This window comes from Bombus bifarius, unplaced genomic scaffold (assembly GCF_011952205.1).
Source record: "Bombus bifarius isolate JDL3187 unplaced genomic scaffold, Bbif_JDL3187 scf7180000007966, whole genome shotgun sequence".
Lineage (NCBI taxonomy): Eukaryota > Metazoa > Arthropoda > Insecta > Hymenoptera > Apidae > Bombus > Bombus bifarius.
Window position 1 is genome coordinate 7,428,152 of NW_022884352.1, and position 18,356 is coordinate 7,446,507.

The 18,356-nt window shown below is 39.3% G+C and overlaps 1 protein-coding gene across 4 annotated transcripts in view; it reads left to right on the top strand.

Annotated features, from left to right (window-relative positions):
* LOC117216657 (G protein-activated inward rectifier potassium channel 3-like) overlaps positions 1–18,356 on the top strand; it is a 42,225-nt gene that overhangs the window by 19,002 nt on the left and 4,867 nt on the right. For all 4 annotated transcript variants that reach the window (XM_033463548.1, XM_033463557.1, XM_033463566.1 and 1 more), the window contains 3 exons: positions 4,607–4,848; positions 6,057–6,346; positions 6,878–7,133. In XM_033463548.1, the coding sequence (XP_033319439.1) occupies positions 4,607–4,848; positions 6,057–6,346; positions 6,878–7,133 (788 nt within the window). The remainder of the gene's footprint in view (positions 1–4,606; positions 4,849–6,056; positions 6,347–6,877; positions 7,134–18,356) is intronic.

The window sequence follows — 18,356 nt, forward strand, 5'->3', positions numbered from 1 at the left end:
CGTCGTGATAATATCGGACTGCGGATTTTTATGCATTCACCGGGGAACGCGTTAATTCGTCGTTTGAATCCCAAATCTCTTAGACGTACTAAGTGCTTCGTTTAGAAATTTATTTCGGTTTGAAAATCGCATTTGCTTTGTCTTTATTCGTCTTTAATTTCGTAATGTTTCTAGTTTAAGAGACCAGACTGACAGGTCGAAAATGCAAAAATCCATTGAACTCGCATAATACGCGAGGATACGCGTGAAATATGCAAAGCGTAGTATACGTTATCATATTTAACAGGTGGAACAAGTTTACAAGTTACAAGTTACAAATAATTCATAAAAATACAAATTTGCATAAATATCCGCAGTCATCTGATAGTAATCAATGGAGAACTCTATTTTATCGACCACTGTACGCTGTCGGTGAAATGTGATTGACCTCGATTAACATGAATCAAGCTTATTGAATCTGTACTGTCACAAGCGATACTGTCCGCGACATGAGACGCATTCCGCGACGCAAACTATCTTTTAGCCGCCGTATACGTTGTAGCTTTTGCCTCGAGTCGAAAATCTGGCACTCCACTTTCCGACCATTGCCAATATGTCCGAACCTTGGACCAAGAAAAGAATCAAACTGTAATTGCACTGAACGTGTGCTCGAGCCTATTAATTACCGATTAATTCCATAATTAAAACCATTGTTAAATAGTAAATCGTTCGGATGGAACATATTTTTTTAAAAGGGACATTACTAAATTGTTAACGCCAAAATTATCAAGGGAGTTAGGACCATCGATTCTTAAAAGATTTTCATAGAAATTTTGTAAATTTAGGACGATTTTTGGAAATTTAAATGATTCTTTCTTCGCAAAATACATACAATAGCGGCTAAGAAATTTAGATCATTTTCTAACTCGTCTTCTCACTTGTAGTTGGATAGAACGCTTCTGTTAATTTTATTATTAATTTGAAACGAATGTAGTCATTTCCTTCGTATCAATACATTTCTAAGCTGGCTTTTCTTCGAATTCTTAGCTTCTACACTTAGTAACTTCAAGCTTACAGTATATAAGGATGAATTCCGTGACTGTTCCATATTGCATCATATTTAGAAAAAAATGGTAATATTGGAGAAGAAACTTTCTGGCAAAAGACCCATGAAACAGTTTCAGAAACCATTAAACAGACCTACGAAAACACCCATAAAGTTTCGGTTCTAGTCTTTTAATATTAACTACGTTTGCATTGGTAATTATAATGCCGCGTAACTTGACATAACTTATTAGAATCTATTACTATTCTAATTACAATGACTTTATTCTCTTTGATATCTACAAAATTCATACAAATTTCATAGAACAATTTAACCGTTTGACCAGAAGATACACTGTCGAATTTTATTTGATAGCAAAACGAAAATTGATACAATGTGTTTCGTGCATTCGTTCGACACGGCAAATCTGAACGAAAAATAGAAAGAAAAAGAAATGTCGAAGGCGAAAGCCTTCGCCGTTTGCCGAGTGTTCGAGCGTCAACCAAAAAAGAACTACATAAGAACTTGCTACCTATAAACGGGACTATATAGCCTGTGGTTTGTTTGACAATCTTATCTTAACTCTCTCATTTATATAGTTTCGTTTGATATGCCTATCTTACAGATATTCAAATTATCTCACTACCGGTTTAGTAAATATATCTGTCACCTGCTGCTGCTGCTTAGTCTCTACGTATCAGCACATCAATCACACGAACGTCGCTCAATAAAATGAAAGCGAGCATCAACACATTTTGTCCGTTTATGACATTCTGGATTCCTAGCGAACTTCGCTGATTCATCGATCTTGATTTTCCACGTACATAGGAATTTTGTCGCAATTGAAAACCAACTCTCGCGTCATTTGACTGTACCAATACTACCTCTTCATCTTCCAAGCATCCTCATCCTCTGCATTGATATTGTAGTTTAGCGAAAACCAACCAGACTTGTGTCTTCTTTCAGGTCTCTACGGTTGGCTCTGACTTCACGCAACTCTCATTAAAAACAACGTCGCGATTCACGTGAATTTTACGCTTTGCATCCCACGGTCGATAGTTTGTCGACTTCTCCCCGTAGCTAACAAATACCATTTTCTTGCTTTTCGCATTGAATTTCATTGAGTTTCTACTTTCGGCACGTCTTGTCCATCCGAACACGCGCGTGTGTTTAATCTCCGGCTCGCGACCGGTGATCAATTTTTCGTACGCCATCATGCCCTGTGTACTTGTTTCCAAAGGGTTCTGTTTAGAACATACGCTGCTGTCTTGACAGCTTTGGCCTGCAACGTACTTGACACAGCCTTGGTAATCAACATCGATCTAGCGCTCTCCACCAAGGTACCTATTTCACGCTCCGCCTGTCCATTTTACTGCAGAACACATGGTGCTGATGTTTCGTGAATGATTCCCCATTTTCCAGAAAATCGTGAAACTCGCCTCGCGTATATTCCGTCCCATTAGCTTTTTATAAGGCTTTTATTTTATCACGAGTTTGCCTAAACGCAATAGTATTCTTGAAATGTTTCAAAAGCTTCTGCTACGTGACGTGTAAAACAAACAGTCCAAAGACTGGTACTGTCGTCTTTCAACAGGACAAAATATCTTGAACCCACATTCACGAAATTCTCTCTCGTTTACTTGGAATATGCATCTTTCGTTTTTGCTCGCTCATCTTTAACGTACAGGCTTCAAAAAGAAAAAAAAATCATTTCAACGCTTGGTTGGTCTCCTCGGTTTCTTTCATCGTTTTGACATCAACGCGACCCAGCCTTTCATTCTTATCGTCTTAGCAAGTTCTCGCGAGGCACGTTACGTCCTATCGGTCTCTCCTTATCGAAAAACACACGTCGAAACAGCGGAGCGTAGCGTGTTTCCTGCGCGGATAGAGCGTTTTCGCTATTTCGAACTTCACGGCGATCGCTGTGAACGTGAAACGAAAAATCCTCGTCCGTTAACGCTCTCACTGAAACAAATTCCTCTTCAACTACGCAGGCAAGAGTACTTCTTTCAGCGGTTGATCTATCAGTTTATCGTTCGTTAAAGCTCCAGCATCTGTCTTACCGACACTTTAGCGACTTTGAGTAATGTATCACCAGCTATCTGGGGAAAACATGCCATCTTCGGTGGCTCAGGTTCACGGAAACGTTCGTGACTATAAGTCATACGCATAGTCTCATCGAAGTCCGCCAATAACACAGAATCATCAGCGTCCGTTGTTTCCGAGAAAAATGCACTGACGTCGCACACGTGTGCCGTTTAGGACGCGTTATCCGTTTTTCTATTTTTGTACTCTCCGCCAAGGATTCGCTTTTTGCACTTGTCGTACCGATGGCACGTCTCGTGACTGTAATTGCAACTACTTTTTCTCTTTTAAGTGGTTCGACCCTCCTCGAGTTCTCCACTTCTTTCTCTTATTTCCGGGTTTCACTCGGTGATTTCCAACACGCGGTGCAAGCGACGAAATGGCCTCTTCTTCAACTTCCGACAATCGTCCGCGCGAATGAATTCCGCAATTAATTTCCCTGTGCTCTTCTCTTCTCCCCTGCTAAACTCCCACGCTATAGAGAAGTTTGAGGAATTTCGAGGACAAACAATGCTCAGCAATGATTTCACATCATCGCGACGTTGGAAAGCTGCTGATTCGCGTCGTACGGTTTCTCGCGGATCGTTTCAAATTTTTCTATCTGCGTCGCAAACGAGCTTCTCGTCATTGTTTCGCGTGTTCGCTCGTGTCGCCATAACAACGCGTGTACTTTCTTGGAAATCCACCTCTCGCGTCGTACAGTTTATCAAATTTACATGTAACGACTTAACTGATTTACTCTGAACGCTTCTGAAGAATCACTGGCGCCTCTTCCATTCTCTCCCTTTTTCTTTCTTCTTTGAAATTTACCGTTTTATTGAATTCTCGTCAACACACTCCGTCAACTCACGCGATTCAACAACGACACGTCATATCTCCGTAGAGCGAACTTCTTGCCGTCTAGTTTGGTTCAACGTTTCCTCGTCTGTCGTGACAGTCAAGGAGAACGTTCGTTCGATACTACCGATACAAAAGCGAAGAAATTGGAAAAAAGACAAAGTTGGCGCACTACGCTCGAGCAAATACGATAACGCGGTAGCGCGCTGGCTCCACGAACCCTTCGCTTTTATTCGAAGGGAAAACGGTTTTTGAATAAGACAAAGATCGATGCACGTTGTAATTGTATTTCGTAAATTCGCTCCGTACGGTGAATCTGAACAATGGCCAACGAACAACTAACTAGAAATAATAGAAAACTTTGAACGCGAAAGCTGATCATTTCAACCAAAAAAAAAAAAAGAAAAGAAAAAGAAAATTACAGAAAAACTTGCTATCCACAAACGGGACTATATAGCCTGTGATATACTCGAAATTCTTATCTTAAAAAAGTATTTACCACAAACTTGCGAGTGTTTTTCTCGCGGAGGTGGTCGTTAAATAAACTGGCTTCAGCGAGACTCGACTGACTCAACTCGATGAACCAACCATTCCTGCTACGCCGTATGTAAAATGGAATTTTTTTCCTGAAATTAATTTTGAATTTCTATGCACCATTAGGTATTTCAGAACGTGCGAGCAACAGCGGATTCGCTCATTATCGCGATGCGTCGAGCAGTTCTTTGACCACCGGATCCGGTTCCAGCCTAGCGTCGTCAACAGGCGGATTGCACATGAACGTGCCGATGACGCTCACTCCGATTCCAGTTATGATCACCGGCCCTGACGGTTCTCTTAGACGCGAGAGCATGCAAAGCGCGCAAACTGACTTAAAGCAGTCCATATTTTACACGCACAACGAGGTACTAAACATGTAGCTACTATTTTTCTTTTTATTAGATCGTTGTACACGAACGTCGTCTCTTTAATCCTGCTGCGGTTCTCCACTTCAAGTACACGTTTAAGATCTTCGAGATAAAAGTGATTCTTACGTGTGAAATCCGTTTCTCTGATTTCATTTTCCAACTATACTTGCAGAATCAAGGAAACGCAGTAATAGAATATATCGTTACGTTTTTTAATCGAAAAAGCCAGTACATTCTATCGAAGTTATTTATTTACGACAAGCTATAGGTAATAGTGGCTTTTGTAAACTTTTAGCACTTTTCTGTTTTAAAATCGTGTGTAGAATCTGGCCCTTTTTTTTTTTTTTTTTTGATGGACTGTAACACATTTTCAGACCACAGTGAAATCTGGTTTTCCGTATAATATAATTTTCTATTGACGCGTTAAATTAAATTAATAAATTAAATTAAATCCTTAAATTGTCTACGGATATGGTATATAAGCGTTCAATGTTGATACGTCCATCGTATTCGTAAGAGACTATTATCGGCCAATTGTTATAATTTTGGATAAGAATAAAACTATCGTAGCGTTTTTTTGTATTTCCAAGTATCTCTCGTTAAAGCATGCCTTAATATCTGTGTTATACGTAACTATTTTTATTTCTAAAATGTCACTTGAACAGGGACACTAGGATTCTAATATATTCTCAAGGTTACATTCGAGAAAATCTTGCTCAATATTTTTAAGAAATAGTAGAGTTCTGAAAAAACAAGTGAGGACAAAAGCGAACCGAAGGCTGCAGCAGGATTAAATAAATCTTCAACTGTACATAGTTTCTTCAAAATATTGCTACGAGGGTCAGATTTCATCTAAATCCAAGGAAGATACAAGTAGCTTAATTTCTCGACATGTACATACGTACAGTCTATGGTACTTGAAAATGATTTAACAATAAAATTATTAGACAAATTTTATTGTATAGATGTACTGCTGATTTTCATACAAATTTACGTTCCTTGGAATATAATTAAGGAAGCTGAATATTGGTAGAAAATTACTTTATCTATCGAGTATCATAGAAATCACTGTACTTTGAACATTTTATATATTTCCTCGTATCGATTTCACGCTTTCACGTTTCCTATAAATACATAAAAATCTGCAGTCTGCTAATAGTTATGATATACTAATAGAAATGCAAATATTTTCATTCTGTGTCTAGTTCCTGGACGGTGATCCGCACGTTTTAAATCATTATTCCCACGAGGAATTAAGAAACCAAGAGGATTATGATCGTGTATTGGAAGATATAAACGCGACCTTAAGGAAAAATCGGGCACCGAGTAAGGAAGACAGAAGAATACACAGAGAACCGTCCAAGTGTACCTTAGACTCTAGGAAGAGCGAGTCGAGAGACACGATAAAGAGATCCAGTTCTAGAACGACGATGGATCAAGTTCCAGTTATCAGCTCCCTATCGAAATCACCATCGCGACAGCATTTAGATCCCAGGTATTCAAATCTGTCTCTTCTTTCGATGTTTCTTCAGAGGCAACAGCGTTACGAGTTACAACTTTTGCGTCAACGTTTCATAAGCTGCGACACTGACGCAAAATGTGACAGCGGATTTTTATGCAAATTCATATTTTACAAAATATAATTAGGAGGATAGAACCGAAACGTAGTCTTCGTCTTAGATAGAAAATAGTCTCGCCTACCAGGTATACGTAGAAATCTCCACGCTTTAGATATTTTTATATACTTTCTCATAAAACTTTCTCATAAAATTGCATCCTGTGCGATTTTTCTATTTAAAAATTTCAAGATTTTTCGCTTTAAAATTTTCTTAAAAATGCATAAAAATCTGCTCGCAACGCGATCGTCTCGAGAGAAACCAAAAGCGTGACACAACGATAAATCATGGGCAATTCTTAGAAATCTTAGAATCTGGCCTTCCATTTCCTTCTATTCGAATGTTCAATGAAAATCCGAAGACCGCGTTTAATTATAGAAACGATGCTAATCTGTGTTTCATTCATTCAGACATACCAAGTTCGCGGAATCCTCGGAAGCGTATCGCGAACCTTCGCCTCATCCTCTCACCTCCTCGAGGTCCAGCCTGGGAGAGAATCACAAGGGCCCGCAGAAAAAGACCAGCTTCATCTTAGGCGACGTCGAACACCACGTGATAGATATGGAGCCTATGAAGGAGTTTCCCTCTCGGAACGCGTTGGAGGGCGATTCATCCAAAACGAATCATCTCCCTAGGCACGCTGTTTTCTATCAGGAACAGGTGTAGGTGAGCAAACGTGGACCATCGTTAACCACTTAACGCACGTATTTAACGTGATATGTGTATTTGAAGATTGGATTTCACTGAATTAATTGTTTTTGACATCGATCTTTGTGGATTGAAAAACTACAGTATTTTATAAATAAAGATATCCATATTGGTTCTAGTTTGAGCGATTATTATATGCATTCAAGCTATAGTATCTTATATATTTAATTTATACGATAATTTATATGAATTATGAAAGGTGTCCATATATGTCATAAAGAAACATGTTGTGTATATAATTGCATTTTCGCTTGTTTTCCACTATACTGTAATAAATTTCCATTAATAAATAAAGGAATGATCTGTGCGTTAAGGGGTTAAGGAGTTAAGTAGAAGACTTATGAGAAGACTTATTTTAGTCTAGAGAATTTCTTTTCTAGAAGAACCGCAAGAGGTTTGATATTAGCTTCCTCGTATATATTGACAAAGAATTTTCTTCAAACGAATATGGCTGAATTGTACAGACTCTCGTACGTTTCGCTTATTTGAATCGAAAAAACCAAAAACTTCCAAATATTATAAATATAATTAGGATATGAACTAGATTGCGAAAGAAATATTTAAAAAAGAAGAATTTAAAAAAAAGCGGTGACATTCTAAAATTACAGAGTCAGATTTTGGAGACTTCTTTCGTGTCTCGCGGGACGAAAGATAAGAAATAATCGTTCGACGATGGTTGCTGGAACTAGAAATATCGTTTCGAATTGCTGCGCGCCGTCTTTCTTGAATCTGCACGGCAGAATTAATTTTACGAATTCGAAAAAATGCTTTTGCAGGTGTAATTTCAAGAACCTACGTCTTCGTAAAACAGACGAAGAGAGATGGTTTTCTTGAAAATTCGAAATTAGAGTACCCCCTTGAACGACCTGAAACGAGATTGCATTAAATCATCAACGACCCCCCTCGTTCGTTAACCATTCCACGCACACACGTAGCATTTACGTCAGCAGGCCCAGGGGGAAGCAAAAAGAGCAGAAAATCTCGGACATCTTCTAATTGACTGGATTTCCGTTCCGCTATCGATGAACCACGGGACCAAAACGAGCTAGAAGCTTTAGATTTCTAGAGGCTAAATTGCCTCGGAGGAGGATCAATTACTCGCCGGGCGATTTGCAACGATCGTGCCCTCTTAAAACAACTTGCCTTCGCCGTACAACTGGGCCTCTAAATTGTTCTAACTAGGACACAAAGACGTCATGCCGCGTAGTTTTCATACATACGCGCCGTTTAAGTTCGACTAACTGGCCAGCATCCTGCACGATTCCAACGATCGAAGTAGTACGAACTCCGCCTTTCGCTTTCTCTTTTTCGCTTCTTTACGCTTATCGTTTCTCTTGTTCCATCGCCTTCGCTCTCCATTTTAACCGGTCGTACTCATCGGCGCGAATTAAGCTATCGATGGATCGGATCACGAGGACACGAACGACTCGCGGACAAGCGACGACAGACCTGAGTTGATTTTCATCGAACAGTAAAAACGTTAATACGTAAGAGATTGGGAAATTCGAGCGACGAGTTAACTCGTCTTCCTCGATTCGGTTAGAACGAGCGCGAAATTCAGACGTGAAGCTGTAGAAGACTTCTTATTCTTCTTCTTCTTCTTCGGTATCGCCTGCCGATATCTGCTGTTTAAAAGAATATTCGGAGGTTTACGTTACGATGTCACGCAGAAGGGAAGAAGTCGCGAGGCTGCTCCTGGATTTGTTTTGGAATGCGAAGCATCCGATTCATTCGGACGCACGGTGCTGTTCTCTCGATGAGAATCGCGGGATTAAATTGAATGAAAGGGACAATTTCTTTTACCTTATCGCCATTAAGATCGTTCTACCGTGTCACTTAACTGACGATTTCCGGGCTCGTTTAACCTTATCTCTCTGGTACACGTTCGCATCAACGAGTCGCGCACTGATCGTAATTCGCCAGAAACTTTGTTCCCGTAGCAACATGCGTTATAGTAATAAGATTATAATAAGAATCGAATTACCAAATTTTTCAACTGTGGGCAATGATCGTAGTAGCCAGAAGTGCCGAGACTCGGTGTATGAAATAATACGAAAAGTGACGTACACGTGAAATTTGATGATGATTCCAATTTTGCTTTCATTGAGTTTGGAAATTTAAAAGACAGGAAAAGTGAGTTGTCGTGTTTCGCATTTGTGATATTTAATTGCGCGATATGATCGATATTTTGTTAAAAGGAAAGATGCAATTTAGAAGATCATTGTGAAAATTAGAAATTATTCTTTCGCTTTTTTTTCTGCAGGAAAAGAACGAATTTGTACGAGCCCTTTGATCATTCGGAAGGATATCGTACGAAGTAAGTCAGTGGAATATAACCGCGATGATTACTGAATGATTTTTTAAAGGCCAGACACTGTCTGACCTTTTTACGCAGACTGTCGTTCCTATTGGTCGCTGTGAAATTTAATCGACATTTACTGATCGTATCTCTGAATCAGCTGACATCGGCTTCGTTATCCGTCTCGCATAAAACGAATCTGTAGAAAAACTGTAGAAAAACTAATTCCAAACTTTCGCGTCCTGTACACGCGTAACACGTCTATCGAAATAATAAAATACGAAACTCTGTGGTACAAGTGTGGAACAAAAATTCAACCAAAACAAATCACAACTATAGCTTAAGTTTCATTTGTTCGATAAGGATCATCAAACCTAAATTACGTATGTAAACTATTTCGGTATTTCGAATCTAATACAGCTTTCACTTAACAACTACTCAAATTCTGCGTCTCCAAATTTATATGGTTTCCCTGGGCATCCTTAATTAAAAACACCCAAATTACCATTTTAAAATCTCTCCTTTCCTTGGCTTCAGCACCATTTTTCTTTAATTGAAAATCAATAAGAGTAGGATATCTAATAAGTCTTCTCAAGAATTAAGTCGCGAAGAAACCACCGTTTTATTTGTTAATTTTATTACTGCAATTTGATGCAATTATTAAATTACAATTTAGACAATAAATTGCGCACTGGAAACTCGTCGAAAACAGCTAACTGGTTAAAATTCAACGCGATGACTCCGAATTAATCGACTAATAAAATACAAAGCATTGGCAACAGCCAAGTTGTCGCGTGCAAGAAGCTGTTCAGCTACATTTCCACGACGCTTGGAACGAAGGTAATTCGTAGCGAGGTGTACGAGGAGGCATTTCCACGTTATGATGCAACACGCGATGGCCTGAAGGGCAGTTGGATGAGCAGAGGATTAAGTGGATCCAGAGAGCCACGTAGGTTAGACGACACGACACGACAGGATGAGTTTAGTGGCGGGAAGTGCCCTCGTTATCACGCCAGTCAATTGTTTAATCTCGGCCTAACCTCTTCCCTCCTCGCCCCTACTTCTTATGCCAAGTTTCCACACATACGAGCCATGACACCACGCGAAACACGCTAAACCAGCTATCAAGTTCCTCGAGCACGTAGCTTCGTGCAAGTACATCGCCGTGTGTCCTTGTTCTCCAGACACATTTCACCTGCCTCGCAAGCTCGCGATGCATCCAAGCTGTGTACTCTTCTGTGTCTCGAGGCAACTGAGATCGAAAGTGGACGAGTCACGTTGCTCGAATAAAACGACTACTTATCTTCGTATACTTTATGCTGAAAATACGTTGCTTTTCACACGGTCGCTCTTCGCACATTCTTCTACCGTGAAATGTTCATTTTTGTTTCGTTGAAGCAGAGTAGGAAATTCGGGAAACGACAGTTACGAAACACCCTTGCACACAAATCTAGAAATCGAAAATCACGAACGAGTCACGCTGTTCAGATGAAATTTTTATATGTTTCGCTTCGAATATATCTCCTGATATTCTATTTTCTAGTTTCGATAGCTTTTCCTATGAAATTTTAATTTCCTATAGGTAGTAGGATATGAAATTCCGCAAATGGAAAACTTTCCAATCGTATGCCTTCTTTGTGTCTTGAATAAGTGAGAGATCGAAAGTGGATGAGTCACGTTGCCCACGCAAAATAATAATTCGCCTTTGTATCTTCCGCTTTGAATATATTTTATATCGCAGATCTGTCTCATAGTCACCCTACCCTGAAATTTCAATTTGGTCTGATTTCTTTTAACCAGTTAGCCATCGCGACCTGCTTGACCTAAGCAGGTACCTAAAATGTGTCGCATTGTTCGCACTATATACGCTTCTTTCGTAATAATTATTTACATCTTTCTATTTGTTCGTTTTATTTCGTCCTGGCGCGCAAATATTCAAAACAGCTTAAAGTTTACGAATGTATTTTTGTTTTCACCAAGATTGCAATTCGAACAGCAAATCGTACATACTTTTTACGCATGACGAGCATACTCGTCAAAGGCAGCAAATTGAAGTAATTATTTACGTATTGAAAGACTGTCCAGGTAGAACAGAGGACTGTAATTTCACACGAATGCAAAGATGTTTCCAACAATTTCCACGTCGCTATCTTCGAGTTCAAACTCACGTAAAAAAAAGAAACGCGCGAGTATTCCTGATTATACGTGACAATAACTAACACAAGTTTGATACTTTCATAACATTTCATAACATTCTTAACATTCAATATACGTGCATGATCCCTGCAAAATTTATTCTTCTTTAACATGAATGATAATCGACCACAGCGATATTCCACTTTACGTATCCACGACCTAGTAATTAGTTGCTTGAAGATAATACGACTTTAAACCACATGACACATGGAAGATCGTGATCGGTGTTAATTGAAAGAAGAGCTAGCTCGATTGCAATTGGAGGTGTGAATAGAAACATGCAAATCGGTGTTCGCAACCTAGTGCAAACGCATAATCGGTATATCAGACCGAGGACAGTCCCAGAGAAGGATGTCGCAATTCGCGTTGCAAGGTAATACGCTTCGTCGTTTCTCTATTCTCGTGCTTCATGCTGTCATTCTAGACGCTGCTCATTGTCGCCCAGACAATGCCTGTTTTGAATAAGAAACTGAGAGATTCGCGATAACGCGATTGCAGAACGTGACAGTAGCAATTACACCTGGTAAACCTCGGTTATTGTGGTCATTGACGCCACGGCTACTTTCTAGATCATGGAAGAAGTTTAATTGAAAGATCTTATTGGGAATTTTTAGCGCTGTAAAATTACGTGTAGAATTGTTCGTGTCTGCGATAATTTTCTGTTAATAATATTTATCATTGTATTTATTTATTTATGCGACAAGTTGCATATCGTAAACTCCTCTTTCGTAATTTGCAAAATTTCATTTGTTTTACGATTATTAAAATTGTATTGCCGTTAAAATTGTCGAAGAAGCTCTATCGATACTGATCGTTTCTAACTCGTGATAAAATTCTATCAATAATATTGAATTCAATCGTGCAGGAGGGATCTGCTTGCAGATTTTATTTCAGAAGAACAGAGGAGTACGCGATTGGCTGAACGGAAAAGTAATTGACGGATTCACGGTATTTATCGTAAAGGAAATTCTTCAACCCAACCGAAGAGTACATTTTTCGAATTTAATTTTAAACGAGAAAAGAACTAAATAAGGGTTAGTGAAAATAAAATTTACAATTTGAATCACACGATTCGTAGTTCAAAAATTGAAGAATCCATCGCGAATTCCACCGTAAATTTTCGCGAACAAAAGGTCAAAGAACCAAAGCGGAGGAGTATCACGAGACGTTTTAGTATCCCGACGCAACAATAAAAGGCAAGGATGAGTGTCACAAGGTGAGAAATGGTAACCTCGACGAGCCACGACGAAGACACTGGTACTTTCTAGCGGTAAAATCATTGTCAATGTTCGAGGGCGAGAAAAAGAATGATTACTTGAAAAAGAGTTTTATTACGCGCTCGTTTGCCTCATTTTCACAACAATCGTGACTAAGATAGCCGTACTCGAAGGTCGTCACACTTTTGAAACCGATTCAGCTCGTGCATTTCGATAGCAACGCGCGTACTGCACGCTTTTTCTCGTGCAATTTACGAGAAAAGTTACGAATCTTCCATGAAAACATACATACGTACGAGTGAATGACGCTACAGTTATAATTAATTACCGGCCCTCACGTGGATTTCATTCAATAGTGAATCAGCTGTCCAGGAAATTCGTTAAGTCGTGAATCATGCACGGAGGCGAGTATGCAAATGATTCAAATTTCTCAAATTTCTGGAAATTACTTCAAACGTATTCTGTGTATATCCCGACTTGATTTATTCCTTCCTCTCTTAATTAATGGAATTCCGACTCTTTGATTTTCAATTTTACGAATTATCTCAAACATCTTCGATACGATTTATCTGACAAATACTGAAAATTCTGAATATTCTTAAATACGGAGGACGATATTCCTCGTTCATTCACTATGCAATATCATATCCCTGCATCTCTACGCATTCGATTAAAAATTTCAACAAGTATACGTTCGATTTAATGCAAAGAACCTGAAACGATCGATTGCACAAAAATGCGCTGTTTCAAGTATACAAATCTTCCATGAAAAGTTATAAAGAGTCGTTCAAGTCTATAAACAACGTTGCGAATCCGTGAAACTTGGATGAGAAAATTACGCAAACTGGTAACTTCCACTTGTACGATAATTCTAACGTTGATGAAAGTTTCAAATATCAATGACCTTGGTTGCATCGAATCGAGTATCTGTTATGGTAGAATATGAAAATCGATGGCCCATAGAAGGAAGATTTGGACGGATCAGGCTAGATGATGATCGTTGCTTGTCAGAGTACTGACGGCACTCATCGAAACGTCACGGTCGTGCCCTCCGGCCTCGTTGACGTAATTGGTTATTATCACGGCGAAGTGTGTCCCCCATTAGTGGATACCAGTGTACACACTGGCCCATGTTAGTGCACATTAGCGTGTACGGTGTGCACACAAGCCGATGCACCGTGTACGCACGTGCTCTGCTCGCGAAACGATCTCGCGATCAACGAAAAATTATCTAACGAGCAGCGTTATGCGAATGAAATAATAGATTGGAAGCATTGTTGAAAACCAGCCTACACGATCGAATTTTAGTGGGCCAATCATCATTGCAAATTGTTGATTTACTGAACGATATTGTCTCGTTGCTTTATTTAACCCATTGAGAATCAACGTTCCGTTGACACATCTCGTCCGAAATCTTTTCTTCGACAGCTCTGCCTCGTTGAATTATGTTTTCGTACATCGCCGCTATAAATATGGTAATTTCAAAAATTCCTATTTTTTTTCTTTCTACCTGCTTAGTAGATTCTACGATTTCCTGAACTTGAGAGAAGGTTAATTTCGGGGAAGTATTTATTTAGAAGCTTCTGGCGGATTATCGGCTTCGTCCTTAATTGCTTGAATTTGGATAGGTTGGTTGATTTAAACGAGACCTAAGAAAACAATTTCAAGCGAAGGAGAAGACAATTTCAAGACTAACAGTTGTGACGACTTTCTATACCTTGAGCAACAGAGTAATTGAGAACTACTCGATTAGTATAGCCGAAAAACCCAATGCCAAAATCAACATTCATGGTTCGCGTGTTTAAATCTCATCAAATATGCGTAGCATCTCCGACATACTGCTTCTATGAATTCTCATAAATTCTTCAAGGCTTATGAATCAAGTCTGACTAACGAATCGATAACTCTGCTTCAGCCATTGGTGACGTTGATCGAGCGCAGACTTTGTGGAATTTAGACTAACTTAGTGCCATTTTCGTTGGAAACTTCCGATCGAATTTCAGTGGGACAATAACAATTGTAAATTGACGATTCGATCAACGATATTGTGAGAATCTCTTTCGAGTAATCGTTGTTGCTTTATTTCAGAAATTACGGTACTTTATCTCCGAGTGATTCAATGATATTAAACTTACGAATAAGCATAAAGTGATATATACGCGAGTAATAAAAGCGGTAGGTTTCTGAAAAAAGACACGAAATAAGAAATTTGAATAATTTTTCGTTAATAGATAGGAGAAATTAGTGATGCAAATGTTATTCCTACTAATATTTAATAAACCAATATTTCAGCCCTTTTGCACGATTCAACTATAATATTATTAGCGATTGAGAAACTTTGGAAGTCGTTGAAACTTACCAATACCGATAAATTCCTCTACATGGCAATAACGCGATTATTTTGCTAGTAAGAGAAAGAGAATTTTCCAAACAAATTTACAAATTACAAGCTACATAATTATGCCATTCCACGTAGAGTTATACAATTATACGGTAGAATTCTGTAACCTAGAACATGTTATTTACCACACACACACGATTCACTAACATTACAGTAAATTACCGTGCAATTGCCGTAAATTAACGTGGAAATTAAACAAAAATTACTTCATTTGCCAAACGATAGACTATAAACCTTCCAATATTCGCAATACGAAATAACCCTAATTTATGAAAGAAAAAATCGCGACAAGCAGAAAGGAAGATAAAGGCTCGCTACACAAGAAGACGAGACAACGCCATAGGTCGTCAGGCAAGACGACGTTGCGAATGTGTACGTGACTCAATGCTGATCGGCGATCCTCGATCTCGTTGAGAAGTAGGAGGAAAAGGCTAGGTAAGAGAGAAAATGGAAGGGATAAAGGCGGACGAGGAAGGTGCGTTGACGTCACTGGGCAAGCTCGCTGCTCGGTACGCTCGTTGGCAACGCGATTGCAGTTTCACCAGGTTTCAACGTCGACCTCGCCGCACTCCGGTCTTTTCGATCGTCGAGCAGAAAAATCTCGACGATCTGTGCGCGAAAAATCGCCGCGAAACCGTTCGAGTATCGCGAAACGGTGCGTCGTTGCAGTGGCGGGAAATTCGTAATTCAAAAAGTGACGCAGTCGATCGAACGACATCTGTGAAGCGGCGAAGATCACGTGGCCAACCGTGTCGATGACTCGAACTTGAATTTCAACGCTGTGAGTGGACATTTCGCGCGTGTTTTCTCCCTTTTCGATTTAAATTCCGTGAAATAATCGATAAAGCCCGGCGACAAATCCGCAATTCGAGCAAGCGGGATAAGACGAGAATCGGATGGATTTTTGTGGCTGCTGTTGGTATCACTGGTTCGTTTGAAAGGTAAACGTCGATGACGTGAGGGAATGCGTTAATTGATCGGCACGACGATCGTTTCGTTCACGTGATCTACCGCGGAAAGACAACGAAACGGCCGGTCAGATGATCGATGATTAATGGCCGGCTGTACGCGAATTTTCCGACATCCGATCGCGTGTCAGCCTCCTTCCTACTCGACACGAAATCAAACCTGCTGTCGTGCACGATGCCGGTGGTCACGAAAGCTTCGATCGTCTAGAACATGATGAGTTTTTTTCCAAGAAATCTTTTCCATTGTGCAATTTCTACGTAGTATCGTAATTATTTCGAATCTTGATCTTGTTCCTCAAGTCAGCCGTTTTCCGTTCATCTTAACAATGATGTTTATCCTTCGAAGCCGAATAGACAGAGCGCGTTGTATTAGCTTCGAAGCTGCTACTCGACAGCTGTTCCTACGAGTTCGTCGATTTTGAACGTTTCACAAGTCTGATTCGTTTGTATGAAGAAATTTGCCACACCGCGTTACTGTGACGGGAGATAACAGAGATTTTCTCAAGGTTGTTCAATTTTGGTACACGTCGACGCAAAAAGTAGAACAGCCTCCTTTTTATTTTATTCGAGATATCATCGATAAACATCACCGGCTTCTTTATTCTCCGTAGTTCGAATGACAATGAACGTAACTGTATATAACACAGGTGAATGAGTGGTCTCTTGAATAGGATACATGTTGCTCCGTTGACATTTGTATTCAACTTCAATGGGAATCAACGTGTAACAAAAGTGTCAATAAAATCGGTCGATAAAAAAGTCGTTTGGACTTCTCCTATGAGAAAAAAGTACGACGGCCAAGGCGCTTTTATCGTTTTCTCTTTCGAAACGCGCGAATTAAATATCAGCTGAGTGACTAAATAATTTGAATTTTAAAATCTTTAGATTCGCTTTATTTCATTCGAATACTCCTTAAATACTTCAGAATTGAAAAATTCCAAACTTGACATCCATTTAATTAACAATTCGTTGTACTAACGGTTTTCAAGTTTTCGAACAGAAAATTCCACGCTTTTTATTAATTGCTTTTACGATACACGTGGAATCAGATATATCACATATGATATACATGATATATGATACTTATGATATAGATATATTTAGCATACACGTATAGTGCAATCAATTATGCTAACAGATACGGTATATTCGTACGAATATTTCTCAAGATGTCAATTTCTTCTTCTTCGCTTCTTTGTCAACTATATGGAAACCAAGCTGGATCTTTTACCTTTTACTTCAGCTCAAAATATATTTCTTGTTCCTTTGAATTCAAGAATGCAATTTCAAGACTACCAATTTGTTCCAAACAAGAAACTACTAATTATTAACTAAAAATTTAATCAAGTTGAAAGCGTAAGCTGTATGCAAAGATATAGATACAAATTTTCTGTATCGCACGAAACATTGGTGTAAACTTAACGTTTACAATTTTACTTCTACCTTACGATACTTCTGTTTTACGATAGCGCTAGAAGCTATTTTTAGGTTGTAACGTAACAAGGGATTTTGTACGTGCAAGTAAAAAAATTAAATCCGTACGCGAAGAGAGGAAATTCAGAGTCTGACAATAGAACGCAGAAGATGATCCACAAATTTATAGAAAATTCATAGAAAATTCATACGCTAAATTCAGACATCTCGTGCTCAATAATATAATTCATTATTCTTGTCCGCAAAAGAAATAATTTGCCATTATTTCGCGCTATCTACCGCTTACACGCATCGTTCACCGTTAAAACTCGTAAATTCTGCTGGAAGCACACGTTTGCCACGACGGAAATTTGAACGTCTGCTAAACAGCAAATTTCTGCAATGACAAGCCCAGTGTGTAACACGATTACCCAATTATTCGGTAAGACGGATACGGATCATCTGTTGGCGCAGATCTGCCGATCGTGCGAATTCAACCGCAAGAATCGCATCGTAACGACCGACCAAACCTAATCATCGCGGTTCGAATGCTTACGTGCGCAAGTTTCTGCACTCTCCCTACCGGAAACGTCCCTCTTCTGCTCCCGTGGCGACGATCACGCACACGATTAAACCCCACCGCAATTATTTAACCCTCGCCACCAACAGATTCGTGATATTTGTCGA